We start from the raw sequence: 14,014 nt of genomic DNA, 5'->3' as shown, positions 1-14,014 counted from the left end.
CTTCTGCAACAGCAGTTATGTTGTGCTTTACTTTTGCTTACACTGCAGTACCTGAAACTGCCGTGCAGTTTTTTGTTATATATTATTTTTTTAGTGTTTGTTTTTTCTAATGTGTTGCTTTGCATTCTATTAACTCCTCATTTGTGTGAAATTTAACCATGTTCCAGTTAAAAGTGTCTTCAGTTTTACTGCATCCACAGTGTTTATCATTGTGCTAACTGCTTTTATAATAATAATTGTGTAATTCCTCCATTTTTTTCTATTAAAACTAAGTAAATATCACAATTTATGTGGCTTTATCTGTTTAGTTCGGCATAACTGCATCACCTAGAGCATTCATGGTTATAATACAACCTTTCTCTTAGTAGGTCAACAGGTTTCTTAACAGACTGAAACAATATCACACCGTGTCTGCAAAACAAGGCCATATGGGCATGTCTACACCTGTGTATAATGGGCCTTTATTACAGCAAACAATTGGACTTGTCATAGTGGGAAAAGCACTAATATTAATGTAATAGTCAATCAACAGAAAATTGCCAAAGATTTTGGTAATGAGCTATAGTTTATTTATCATGTAAAAAGGTTCTCTTCTGCTGTTCTGTAACAGACTGAAGAACTGAAAATAAAATGAAAATAACATTTAGAACCTTAACCAGACACCTACAAGCAAAAACTTTTTACAATTTGTATACAAACCCCCCCACCCCCCACATGCTCAGGATGAACTTTAGTGGGTGTTTTAGGTTATGTAGCTGCATGACAGATGTTAATAAGCAGATGAAAGTTAGCAGATTGTCTTTTCTGGAATGGTGCATGTGTTATTGTAGCAGCTGGTCAACATCCCTCTTTGTTATTGGACATGTCAGCACACAGTTCTCTGGGTATTTGCTCCCCGTATTTCTTCCACTGATGAGTACTATTGGGAATATGGAGTGAAATTTGATGATCTCTGCCACCGAGTCAAACATCTGAGGAGATACAACATATGGGCTATGGTAAATATAATACTGGAGAGAGACGGCAAGTTGAAATGTCTATGAATTTTCTACTCACGTCATTTGAACGATATCCCAGGGTGTACTTGCTCTTGCTCTCGATGAACCGAATTTTTACATTGTAAACCTTCTTCTCATGATACACAGCCAGTACCAAGGGTTCACTGCTGGAGTTGATGGAGCAGTCTCGCACCAAAAAGGCTCCATCCTAATTCCAGTAATCACAAAAACAGACATGTTTGAAGGAAAAGTTTTCACAATTGAAAGTGAACTTATTTGTTTTCCTGCTGAGAGTTGTGCCCAGTTAAAAATATTTTTCAGCACAGATCTGAGATCATCTGTGAAATCAAAAGATATAAGATGCTTATTAATGAGGTTTAGAGGTTGATACAGTGACAGATCCAGACGACCCGTTCCCTCTGTGGTCTGTACGCTATGCTAATTTACCATCCACTAACTTCATATTTATTACACAGATTTGAAGGTGGTATTGATCCTTTCGTCTAACTTTTCACATAACAGTGAGTAAGGATATTTATTAAAGCTTTTTTCAGATATATTTTAAGTTCATTTCATCTAGGAATACTGCACCTTGTTCACCAGGTGTAAGGCGTGCTCAGCATCTGCTCGATTACAAGCACCAACGTACCAGTGTTCTTCACAGTAGGTCTGCCAGTAGAGTTAGCAATTAATAACTTCACAGCTATAATGACACTTTAATTCTTCATTATTCGACAAACTATTTTCGGAGTGTTACATAGCAGCAAGTTTACCTGTTGGGGCTTTTGTATTGGGACAAATTCATGCTGCTCAAAGTCTTCTTTAGTTTGAGGCCACTCATGGTGATGACGTTTTGATGGCACCCTTTCTTTAAGTAGATGCAAATGTTGACTTCTAGATAAATAAATAACTGTATGATGATATTGTTGATCTGTAACATAACTTACCTAGACTTTGCTGTGACCTAAAAAGGAAAAGGAGCATGTAAATGAAACTGGATGATTGACACATAAGTGTCCTGAAAAGTCTGAGAAATTTAAGTCACACCTTTTGTCTGCATTTTCTATAGTATCCAAATCCAAAGAATGCCTTTGATTGGCGTGGGGGACGAAAACACGTTCAGCTCTCAGCAAACCTAAGAAGAACACGTTCCACATTAGCACAGCTGTCAAGACTTTTTCACAGAAATGTTGCATTCACAGTCAGTTAGCTCTTACCTTTGGTATGTGAACTGAATTCAGCCTATTAAGGATTAAAAAGACAATTCATTTAAAATAATAAGGTATGAAAGAGTCTTTTTATTCAGGTTACAAGTTTAACATATGCACTAATACAATACATTCTGAAAAAAAACCCCCAAAGAAATAGAATAATAACAATAACAAACACAATTGAGGGACCTAGTCAGTAATTAAAAGCTAAACTTTGAATGTTACATTTTGCTGAAATGTTGCTGTGTCCTTACTTACTTTTTTAGTTGTGTTCTGTTGCTCTCTGAAATGAATAATATACATAACATCACAACATTATCAGAGACGCTTTTTGTAATTATTTTTCTAACCAGCAGATGGCGCTCCTGCTACACTGTACAAACTGAAAACTAAGACGGTCTCCTCTCACTTCCGCTCCCATTCACACAGGGTTATGGTCAGGTACACTGTCTCTCTGTTTATGCTCTGGTCTGTTACAGATTAGGCTGAATGGGAGAATAAAACAGTACTCACTCTTTCCTGCAGGATTCCTGTAGAGTCAGTTCAGGTAAGTTACTCACTAGCTCCTTGGTAAAAGGTGGAGGTGATGGAGAAAACCTGGAAGAACACCTTGGCCATAAGTCCATTCATAACCTATCCACGAATACCTCGAATATTACCATAGCAGAGTAAACTACCTGTGAATGTGCTGGGGGAAAAAAAGAGAGAGAGGTGATCACCTGCAGAACTTTATGATTCGGAATCAACTCAGTGTTGACACACAGACAGAGTTAAACAGCACAGGCATTTACCTGGTCTCCTGGCTGCACAGGTGTTGACCTCTTATCTGTAAATGCAACATGTGAATGTTTGGGATGTTTCTGTGGCCCAGACAGTCAGACAAGCATTTTTAGCAATTTCTGCTCATTTACCTAATTTGGTCTTTCTCCTGCCAGGTTTCAACTCTCTATTTACAGCAGGTCCTGTGTTTCAAAAACAGAATGGAAAAAAAGCAATAAGTACAATGTACATTTACTGAATGATGGTACTGTAATGATGATGGTACATTTTAGTGTACTATGTTTATCTGAGAGCTGCAGTTACTTGGCAGACTGAAGTACGGCACATTTCAGACATTATGAAAATCAGTTCATAGATTTAAAAATAAAAAACAGACCATATAAACCCACTGCTCATCTGAAGACCATCAGGTGAAGGTTTAAATGTCCCTGAGGTCAGAAGATAATGGTTGGTAATAAAACCTTACATTTTCCATTTGTTTATGATTTTCATTATGCACACTGATCAGTGTTTTTCCTTTTTGTACGTTAACTTTAGATATTTAATAACATATGATGTTAAACGTTAAATAATGCAGGTTTAAAATGATGTTACTTGTGCTGAGTATCAGAAACAACAGTCAGTGAACTGTCTCACTAATAAAAGTATTGATTCACACCAATTAACAGACACAACTTACTGGTACCCGGCTAAGTATGGCTGTAGCAGTAAAACCAAAGAGTGTATTGTATTTATCAGCTGTGAGTCCCATAAGTAAGTAAGTCCAATTGGTGATCTGAAATCTTTATCACAATGATGACTGAAATATTGCAAGGTTTTGTCACTCTACCTGTAGTATGTGTGGTTTCTCTGGGTTGACATGTGGGGCGGAGGTTGAAGTTGCTCTTTCAGTAGAATAGAAGAATAGAACAGAAGAATAATCAAGTTAATTTACGTAGCTTTACCTGGACAAAATGCATAAACAAGATAAGAAACATAAACATCACCAGTGAATTAGCAAACATGCTTGAGAAGGTTATAAACAAGATTTGCATTAAAAGTTCATGACCAGAAGAAAAGTGAAAAATGAGAAACGGCCCTTTGATAAATCTGTGGTTTCAGAAGTGGTTTTACTGAAGGAGCAGTAAAGGCAGACATTCATTATAGTTCAGTGGTAATGGTACACAAATTTCAAGAGAAAGAGAAGCCTTACAGTGGTGAGTGATGAAAGGCTCTGAGCTGATGATGACCGTGGAAGATTTCTGTCTTGAAAGCATAAGAAAAACACTTTGAGCAGGGGTAATAATGATAGCAGTTTCAGTAGTCCCACTGTTGGCTGGCAGTTTAAACACCCTTTGAGTCTGCATCGTTCTTGTAGCTCACCAGTCCCAGCAGTACCATGCTGCAGCAGACTGTATTGATTACAGAGGAGGAACACTCCAAGTGAGAACAAATTTAAAAGCCACATTCAGTATAAAGTTGTAGACGTGCAGCTGTGAGGCCCCTGGCTGTGGGCCACATCTATGCAGGGGAGTAAAGGGAGTCTATTCACACTACATGCTTCTCTCTCTGCCTTCAGCTCCTCGATAATTGTAATCTCCTGCAGTCTGACTCAGCCAACAGATGGCCCTGGAGACCCACTGGCAGATTATGCTCACTCAGCATGAGCACTCACTCTCAGATACACGCTGCTTTCATTCTCACCACAGTTTGTGGTGGAGCTGGTATCTTTTGCCTGCACTTCATTTGTTCTAATTATGTTCACCAGGGTTTTTCTCAGTAGAGAAGTAAAATGTACTCACTTTTATACTCACCCTCACTTTACCAGGTAGAGTGCAAACATTTTGAGGTTTGTGACTTACTCTCAGTTCTTATAGGTTATTTTTGTCTCATAGGTTGCTTATATGCTGTTTGGCATACTATGTGTTATATTTTTATACACTGAAGGTATAGGTAGGTTTACTCCTACAGATGGAGAATTACTCATACGTTGCAGCCCATGTCAGCAACAAAGATGTCAGTTTTGTGGTTCATTCGGCTTCACTGTCAACAAGAATGTAAGTTACAATATGTACTAAAATGTCAAAACATGGAGCATTGCTCAGAAGTCACATAATAGTAAAAATCTTGTTCAACCAAAAGTTTGTTTGCAAAATGAATATACTTCATTGTTCTTTTTTCAGCGTAAATTGATGTTAAAATAGCACAAATGTATTAAATCGAAAAACAAACTTAGAGCAAAACTAAGAAATTGTATTGTATTTCAAATGGAACACACAAACAGTAAACACACAAAACTCTGTGGTTTCTTCTCTACCTGCATACTCTTGTTCATCATTTATGGGCCTCGCCGGAAATATGCGCACTTCTTTCTGGTCATCCACCACAGCGTATTCATGCTCTGTGACGTTAGAATTACCACAGCTTCGAATTTTGTTTCTGTCTGTTCTGCCACGATCCTGTGAAGAGAAAATTGCAGCTTTTTTTTTTATACTTAAGACACTAACTGTGCAACAGACACCCTCTATAAACCTGTGATTCTGTAAAAACTGGATTTTTGAGACTCATTCTTTTTCTAAAAGTATTACATCATAATAATTCAATACACTGAAGCAACCTAACAGTATGTAAAAATACAAAGACATCTTCATGTCTTTTAATGCTGAGCTCTTTATTGACTTAGGCCAATGATAATCTCATTCTCCAGCCACTTGAAAAAATGTAATAATCTACTAGAAAACAAGGAAATCAGTAAACCTTGGAAAAACATTCGAGTCTCGCTGCTGGTTGCTCTTCATGTCAGGCCACATACAGACATTGTGTATATTCTCATTAGAGCCTATGATAATGGTGTTAGAGCCTATAGTCTCATATAACACTGACAAGCACAGGAAGCTATCATGACGTGTTACAACATTACCCACTGCTTGTCTCCCAGGGATTTCCTTTTTAAAACTTCACTCTTCACAGTCACACACATATCAAGATCCACATATTCAAAGTGTCAGAGTTAAGTAATAAGTGTTTGGCATGTTTTGGCAGTGTTTGTTGTGTTTCACACATTTAATGCCGCATGGTGGGTATTTCTGTGCACCTGTGGTGAGCTAGAAAATGCATTAGGAAAAAAACTATATTAGGATGAATATGTTATCATTGGGTGCATCAATCATGGACCGTCAAACTAGCTTCTCTCATTTAATTTAAAAGGGCTGTTCTCCACATCAAAGCTGGTCCTTTTGTCATGAAGCCGTGAGTCCAGATTGGCTTTTCCCAAGAGGAAATTGATGTTTTTGTCTGGCAGCTGTACTATCAGCATTACAGACATGTAGGCAGCACTGGACCTGAATATGTCACCAAAGGAAGCCCAGCTGTCTATATTTTACATGTAATGATGGACTCCACAAGTTTATTTTTAAAGACAATAACTCACACAATAACCACATGCATGTAAATGAGGCACTATTCAATTTATTCAGAGAAAATTGTGAGACATAATCGCCTCTAAAAATAATATGATAATCTATCTTAATAAAAGAACAAACATTTAATATTTAGTTTTGCAGTTATGTGTTGATATCTTTGCCTCATAGAACTCGCTGGAGCTTTTAAATGATTTTTGATAGACTTCATTTCTAGTCATCTATAATGGCATCATAGGGCTGCCACACTGTCAGTTTACTCACAACATTGCTCGACCCGGTACACACACTGGATCAAATTTTGTAGGTTCTTCTAAATTTCATCTCTAAATTTAGAGACTGCAAATGAAGCAGACACATTCTCAGTCTTCAGATGGTTGTCAAAAGCTCATCAATCAAAAAGGAGTGTTTTCATAAACCCAGAAAGTAGATACAGCTGACAGATGTTGGTAGGGAACCTTAGTCTATTCACATTATTGCATATGACACTTTAATTTTAATGAGAAGCACAAGGACACAACACAATAAGGCTTTATGCGATCAATGGAGCATCAGTGTGCATTGCTAGAAAAATAGTATCAGAGAAAACACTTGTCATCGGTCCGTGCTGCATTTTTCTAAGATAAGCCAGAGATTTTCGTAAACACACAACAAACAAAACTATTTCTTAGAGAGGAATGAATGAATTTCCACAGCTCAAATCAAATATAAGTGTTGCTTATAACTCCAATAGAACATTTCTGTATGGAGTGAAAAACAATAACTTCAATTTTCTGAAACATGACCGTGCTTCTTTTGTCGTCTCAATCATTGGCCTTTAATAAATCCATTCATGTGGGCCAACAACACAAATGAAATGAATAAATATCTTTAAGGCCCAAAACAGAATAGCTAGAACTCAATGCTGAATATCAATACAAAGAAAAACAACAGTTTTAAATTAGAATAAAAATACAGAAAATAATCTTGATCTGCTCTAGCTTGCTGTGCACTAACAATGACAGAGCAGAATCTCACTCTTTACTCATATCTGTGCTAAAAGGTAATTATCAGGGGGCTGAAAACTCTCAAAGTTTCCCCTGGGAACATTCATGTGGAACCAGCAGGGACACGCTGTTGATATAGCAGCCATAACTCACCATTATCACAGCAGACTCATGGCTGTTTCCTCTCTCTGCAGTTAACGAGGGGGCGAAACAAAAATGAAAAACATCATTAGTTTGGTGTTCTGCTAAAGAATGTGGCTTTCCAACACAGTTTGTCCTTGGACTTTTCTTACTCAACAACTACACATGCAGAAGCCAGAGCTCTTTATATCCAACTAAACAAAGGTGTTTATGGCCTCACACTGTTCTCACTGGGCTCCTCAATTTATTCATTGTTACAGGTCAATTCAGTACAATACATGAATTAAATAATCATATACATATATTTGGGTAATCTCTGCAACATCCTACTAATTTATTAGAATTAGTCTTGATATAAAGTAAAATCTGAACAAAACATAATGGGTAAACTTTATTTTGAGCTTCACTTTTTCCTTGTAACATCCTAATGTTTTTTTGGGAGGAAGCATCTAGGTGCTAATTCGATCGGATAAATTCTGATACTGCTATTTTTTTAATTCAATTGTGTTGTTCATATTACTGACTTACAGATGAAGTTCCATAAAAGAATCAGCTCCATTTATACACCAGTGAAGATTTCATGCTCATTCATTTACTATTAGACACTTTATTCTTTGCTTATTCTGAATTTTATATTTTTCATTTTTGCATCTTTAGCTCACTCCTCATCCCTCAATTGAATAAAATGCTCCAGTTAGCTCATTATTTAGAAATTTTAGAAATGTACCATTAGATCACTCTGTATTTTATCAATAATACCAATACCAATACCAAATTAAACTTCTTTCCCAGAACTCTCTTACAAACTTTAATTCACAAACCTGCAAAATAACACATTACAAAAGTTTATACGATTAAAAATAATGTACATGTGCTGGTGTTTCGCATCTATAATGACCCCTTGCAGTGGCAAAACGTCGTAAGATGTTTAACGTAAAATGTTTTTTACTAGCAACATATTTTTCTTCCAAAAATCTGATCCAATTATTTCCACAGCAAAAGTAGCATTTATTTACACCTCACCAAAACCATAATAGCTTGCTAACATATTTTAAGTGCTTCTGTTACCTAAACTTAATATCTGAACATGATCAGCCAGTGACTATGTTTATTAGCAGCATATTGGGAAAAAAAATTTAGAAATCCGTAAATGTAATTTCAGCCAAGTTATAGACTGGTGGTCTGTCCATAGTGTGCCCTGCCTCTCAATGTCAATAGGGACCAGCTCCAGTCCCCCACGACATTACATATACAGTACATAAGTGATATACATATATATATATGGATATGCATATGGATAAATGTAATTTTGAGGGGACAGGTTTGCCGGCAGCTGGGGAAGTTTGAGATCAGACACAAAGACTGGGAATCAATTCAAAGTACGACAGGAAAGCATAGCCAACTATTAAAGCTAAATAGGTAATAGTGAGCTTGATAGAAAGCGACAGCAGCAATTGTTGCATGGAAATGAAGCAGCTATAGCTTCACTTAATTCATTAGACATGTACCAATATTCATCTCAGATCATTTCGCTGTTAAGTACAGAGTGCAAAGCTGATTTCACCACTTTATCTTTACAGGCAAGTGAGAATTGAACCCATGAAAGAAAACTGTTTTGCCTATTCAAACTATCAAATTGTCACCTGCAGATAAAAAGCAATGGTAAATTTGGTGCATGGACTATAGATATACCACTCAAACTGCAGAGAGGAGCTCAATTATTCAAGATACCATTATAATCAAACTGTGAACAAGAAGTATTTGTGAAGAGGCAGGATCAGACTTTCTTCCAGTAGCTTATTTGTCTATGATGTGTCGACAGACGACAAAACTATAAATAAAGCTTTCAGATTTGAATTAAAACTTCATTTACTTGATTATCTGGGGAGTCATGTTTTATTTTTTATGTGGTGTTATAGATTTAGTAACTCAGCAAAGAAAGTCCTGCTTTGTTAAATAAGGCTCCTGTTACTTTGTTGTAGAAGCAACCAAGTTTTACAACAAAGCGAGCATTCATACGCTGCACTTCCACACTGAAGCCTGTACGTGGGTCTTTAATATGTTTGCTCAATATGTGTAACATTTAAACTGTTACAGTAATGTACCTTTCAGGCAAAGAGACAAGATAAAGGAGAGAAGCACTGCATCAAACACTCTTTGACTGACATACTGTACGTTTAGCTTTGAATCCCTGTGGGCTGTGCAGGAACACAAAACAGAAAGCAGGAAGAAAATCATAATGGAATAAAAGTTTGGACACATTTAAGCAAGGTTAAACAGGGACAGCAAAAACACCAGCAGCCATTACAGGCCACCGACTCACAGTCCCAAAAGGGAGACCCAGGATTGGATTTGATACCGTGGTCCAACACTCAGTGAGGATGTCTGTCTACTTTGCAGAGCTTACCGGGCCATGGGAAGTGGTGTTGGATGAGGCGTATGAAAAGGAAGGAGATTAGATACATAGAGCTAGCATCAGAGGTTGAGTAGTCAGTCTAGAAAATAAACCTCTGCCCCGTGAGAAATTGGGTGCAGAGGATTTGTGGCAACTCACACTACCAGAGTACTTAAGGATTTGTGACCTGGCTCTGCTTGGGCATCAAGGCAATATCAACTGCAGAGTGAGAGAGAGCTTAGTCTGAGAGAAGACAAACACTAGCTCCAAACATTAGCTCTGATAGCATGGCTCAAACTAGGAAATACTGTAGATATTAGGATAAAATGTTATTGACTCTTGGTTCTTGTTAGCGTTGGCATGGTCCTCTCCTTGTTTTGTGACAGTAAATAAGTATTTATTCAGCTCTTTTTATGTCCAACACCAGATAACTGGCTCTATTTGTTCTATTCTGGTGGGATCAGGCGAGGGTCGACAGTACGTCTACTTCTACACTATTTTACTAGCATAGTGGAGATGTTTAAACCGTCATTTAGCTTTATCATGAATACATGGTATTTTAAATCTAGAATGAGCATTATATGTAACTAAAACAATTAGTTTTGTGCTTTTGTTGTGAAATCAGCCTGATTTAGAGCAGTTTTTGACTAAAAGGAGCCTGTACATACCAAATACATGTAAAGCCAGTAACACATTACACTCAACCCATTTCCATATGCAATGAGCAGTCTACAGATTGCAATTTTGCATATTAAATTTAATCTAAAATGTACTCATCCTTGAAATCCAATCATATCTGGATTTAAATCTATAGCAGAAAATCCTGCCTTTTAAAGCACGTTATCTATGTATTTGCAAAATTTTACATTTCCACCTATTTTTTACAGCAAACGCTGCTTTTCTAGTCTCTTGTAGGTTTTACACACTTGCAAACACAGAAGTTAAACATTACCTACCTGTTTAGAAGACAACAAACTCAGTGGCATCAGGGGTTGTTCCAAATTCTCTGCCTATTTGGTTATGAAAAGAAAAGGTCTGCAGTTTTTCTGACCCTCCCATACACATATGAAAACTTCAAGACTGCTTCAAGTGTGTTCATCAGTGTTAAGCAGCCCACTGCAGTAACCCAGAATGACTTCCTGTGTGGTGAATAACTGGCCTATAACTTAAGGTCTTCACTGCTGTTTGAGACAGAAAAAAGGTGTTTGGGGTTTCTTCTTCAGCCTCTGTGCCCCGATTTCACCTGTAGCTGTCAGCGCAGACCACGAACAAAACACTTCAACACTGTAATACTGGTATTTTGTCGTCTAATCACCTCTTTAGAACTAATTTCTGTCGAGCTTTTGATGTATATAAAGGTACTGAGGGTTTGATCATTCTCAACATTTCCTGCTCTAGCTTTTATCACACTGCATTCAATGTGTGACTAGTTTCAGTGCAACACCAGCTCAAAATTTAAATGTGCAAAACCTATTCTGAGATTATGAAAACAGGACCAGATCATTTGCTCTGTAAATCAGGGTCAAATGAATCTACCAGCGCTGTGGGTGTTTTTCTTCATTTGAGCAGGAACATAGTGACATTTCAACATCTGCTCTGCCAAGTGCAAAAGGAAGCAGGGTGACATTTTCAGTCATATTGTATAGCAACAGGAAGGTGGATCCAAATTAGAATTTGTAACAATGATTTATTCAAGCTTAACCTTTCAAACTAATATTTTATTTTAATTTTATATTACAAGGCCAAAAATAGCGAAGTGTACTGTCACTTAGGTAAAAAAAGAAATCTGACATTTTGGTCTCATCTTTAGTGCTCAGGTGAATAAATGTCCAAGTTACAATGTGGGCTTCGCTGACACTCACAAAAGCTAAAATTCAGTCAATGAGATGCATTAAATTCAAGCTTTTATTAGTTATGTAACAGCTTTAATGAGTCCAGAAAGTCTGCTGAATCATGCTGTGAATATTTTCAAAGTCAGCCCTGAAACTGGGTTTTACTGGCCCATGAAGAAGCCACAGTGACAGGACTTGGATACAAAGAGGTGAGCATTACTCATTCTTTAAATATCTTGCTGCCAGTTTGGGCTGATATATATGGGCAATGTTCTGCTTAAAGGCCTTGTTCACTAACCTTCAAAAAATCTGTGACCTCAAACAGTCTACTGAATGCACTGCTCCTCATAGTCTGGGTAGGTTTCTTTCTAACATTTAAGGAGAACTATTTTGGGTCAATGAAGCCAAACATTACCTACACACACAAAGGAAAACTCAGCAAAGTAAGTGCTGATATCTCTGTGTATATTAAAAACATAACCAGTAGAACCAATGGCCAGAGCTACAGAGTGAAACCCAATTTGACAAAAACATTTCTTTGCTCTCTGTATGAACACACCAATGAGATATTCAAGTGTAGCTAAAACTACCATCTACAATAAACTTGAGGGTTGATGCTGGGTAACAGTTCCCAAACTGTACATTCATTTCAAATTTTGACTATTCATGTTGCCAACAGCTGTGATGCACAAATAATCATAAGAAAAATATAAGTCCAGGACAACTTTTTAGTGTTGGTGCTGACTCTTTTAAACAGAGCAGTACTATGACTCTCTTCCTGTCTGCAGTGGGTTGGAGGCCAGTCCTCCAAAAACCAATGCAGTTGAGCACAGGCGCACAAGGTCAGCCTCTCTCCTGTGGTTTCTTGTGCAATAGTATAGCCTCACTTCCTGTGAAAGATTACCATCTAGCTTCTCATATTCTCCCTGATGCTTATCATTGGAGCCACAAACGCTAAGTCCCTAAACGTCTCTACACCTTGGCCCCCAGCGACAGCCTCATCGGCCTGTCAGTTTGGCAGCTCATCCTGTGTCCTCAACCGTGCCTCTCTGCCCACCTCCTCCCAGTAGCCCCAAAAAAAAGAACCATCCTCTCCTCCTCTGATCTGAGCCTGTCACTAAGAAATCAGATCCAGGAGGAGCACAGAGATTAAGTATGGGTGAGGGGTGTGCAACCAAAACTTCAGGAGTTTCACAGGTTAATACAACACAAAGGGCATCTCACTGACTTTAAACTCATAATGGTGAATTCCCAGCTGCACCGGAAGGATGTATGTGCCCACAATGAAAAATCAAATCAAGAAAAAAATGAACATGTTAAGTAATGAAGAGCTACAGGTATAGTCAGTATCAGGAGAATCCACCCCCATGCACACAATAACCACAGAGTATACTCTAAATGTGAGCTAACATTTCCTATAGATCAGTACCTGTCATAACCATAATCTTATAAACACGTTTGTTTTGTGTATTGAATTTTAATTATTTGTCCTTTTGCTCCAGAGTTCAATCAGATTGAACTTTTGCCCACAGAATCACAAATATAGAAAACTTGGCAATAAGTTTCATTGTAATATTTTTTAAATGTACAATATAAAGGCTTGGCAAGGCACCTTTATTTATGTAGTACATTTCAAACAGAGGTAATTCAAAGTGCTTTACACTGGCAGAGAATAGCTTCTATGCTGCAGGAAGTAGCATTAACAGAGTCTTAGGATGTTTTCAGCTTTAAAAAAAACTGCCTTTGCTTGCAGGTGAACGTACAGTCAGTCTCATCTTGGCTTATTTATAGACTGTATGCTTTACTTATTGTATACTTAGGCACAGGTGAGCGCAGCACTTGTCTTTTCTATTCTACAGTAAATCTGAGAAGGAAATGATAGTGTCATACAGCCAGATAGATAAGATCTGAGAGAGGGATAGGGCAGGCAGTCTGGCTATCTCTCCGATGAGAGTGTGATTCAGCAGCGTGAATAATTAAAGCTGGGAGCAGTGATAGGAATCTGTAGACGCCAGGCTCGGATAATACTGGATGGGTATCAGGGGCCTTTGGTGCGGGGAGGTGGCCACTGAGATGACATTAGTCACTCTCCCTGTGCCCTGGGCAGCCATCAGGGCAATGAGCTGAAGGTCAGGAGATGATGGATGGACAGAGACTGGCATGGCTCACTGCTGGAGTTGACTAGAAAATGAATGTCCTGTACATGAAATATTATCCTCATGGAGGAAGATACCTGATCTGATACTGCAGTAATGTGTCACAGCTTTGTGAAC

General features: G+C 37.9%; 1 protein-coding gene across 1 annotated transcript; it reads right to left on the bottom strand.

Moving 5' to 3' along the window:
* Positions 1-684: 684 nt before the first annotated feature.
* On the bottom strand, positions 685-11,249 carry clnk (cytokine dependent hematopoietic cell linker). The gene is made up of 17 exons (XM_026331078.2): positions 10,866-11,249; positions 7,527-7,561; positions 5,286-5,427; positions 4,182-4,234; positions 3,819-3,873; positions 3,121-3,171; positions 3,001-3,035; positions 2,887-2,897; positions 2,723-2,806; positions 2,468-2,492; positions 2,216-2,240; positions 2,046-2,133; positions 1,946-1,962; positions 1,772-1,866; positions 1,590-1,667; positions 1,057-1,206; positions 685-971 (listed from the first exon to the last, which is right to left on the bottom strand). Exons 2-17 carry the CDS (start codon positions 7,527-7,529, stop codon positions 822-824), a joined length of 1,062 nt encoding a protein of 353 aa, XP_026186863.1. The 5' UTR covers positions 7,530-7,561; positions 10,866-11,249; the 3' UTR covers positions 685-821.
* Between the last annotated feature and the right edge of the window lie 2,765 nt (positions 11,250-14,014).

This window comes from Mastacembelus armatus, chromosome 10 (genome assembly GCF_900324485.2).
Source record: "Mastacembelus armatus chromosome 10, fMasArm1.2, whole genome shotgun sequence".
In the NCBI taxonomy this organism is placed as follows: domain Eukaryota; kingdom Metazoa; phylum Chordata; class Actinopteri; order Synbranchiformes; family Mastacembelidae; genus Mastacembelus; species Mastacembelus armatus.
This window is presented reverse-complemented; position numbering and strand designations above follow the sequence as displayed.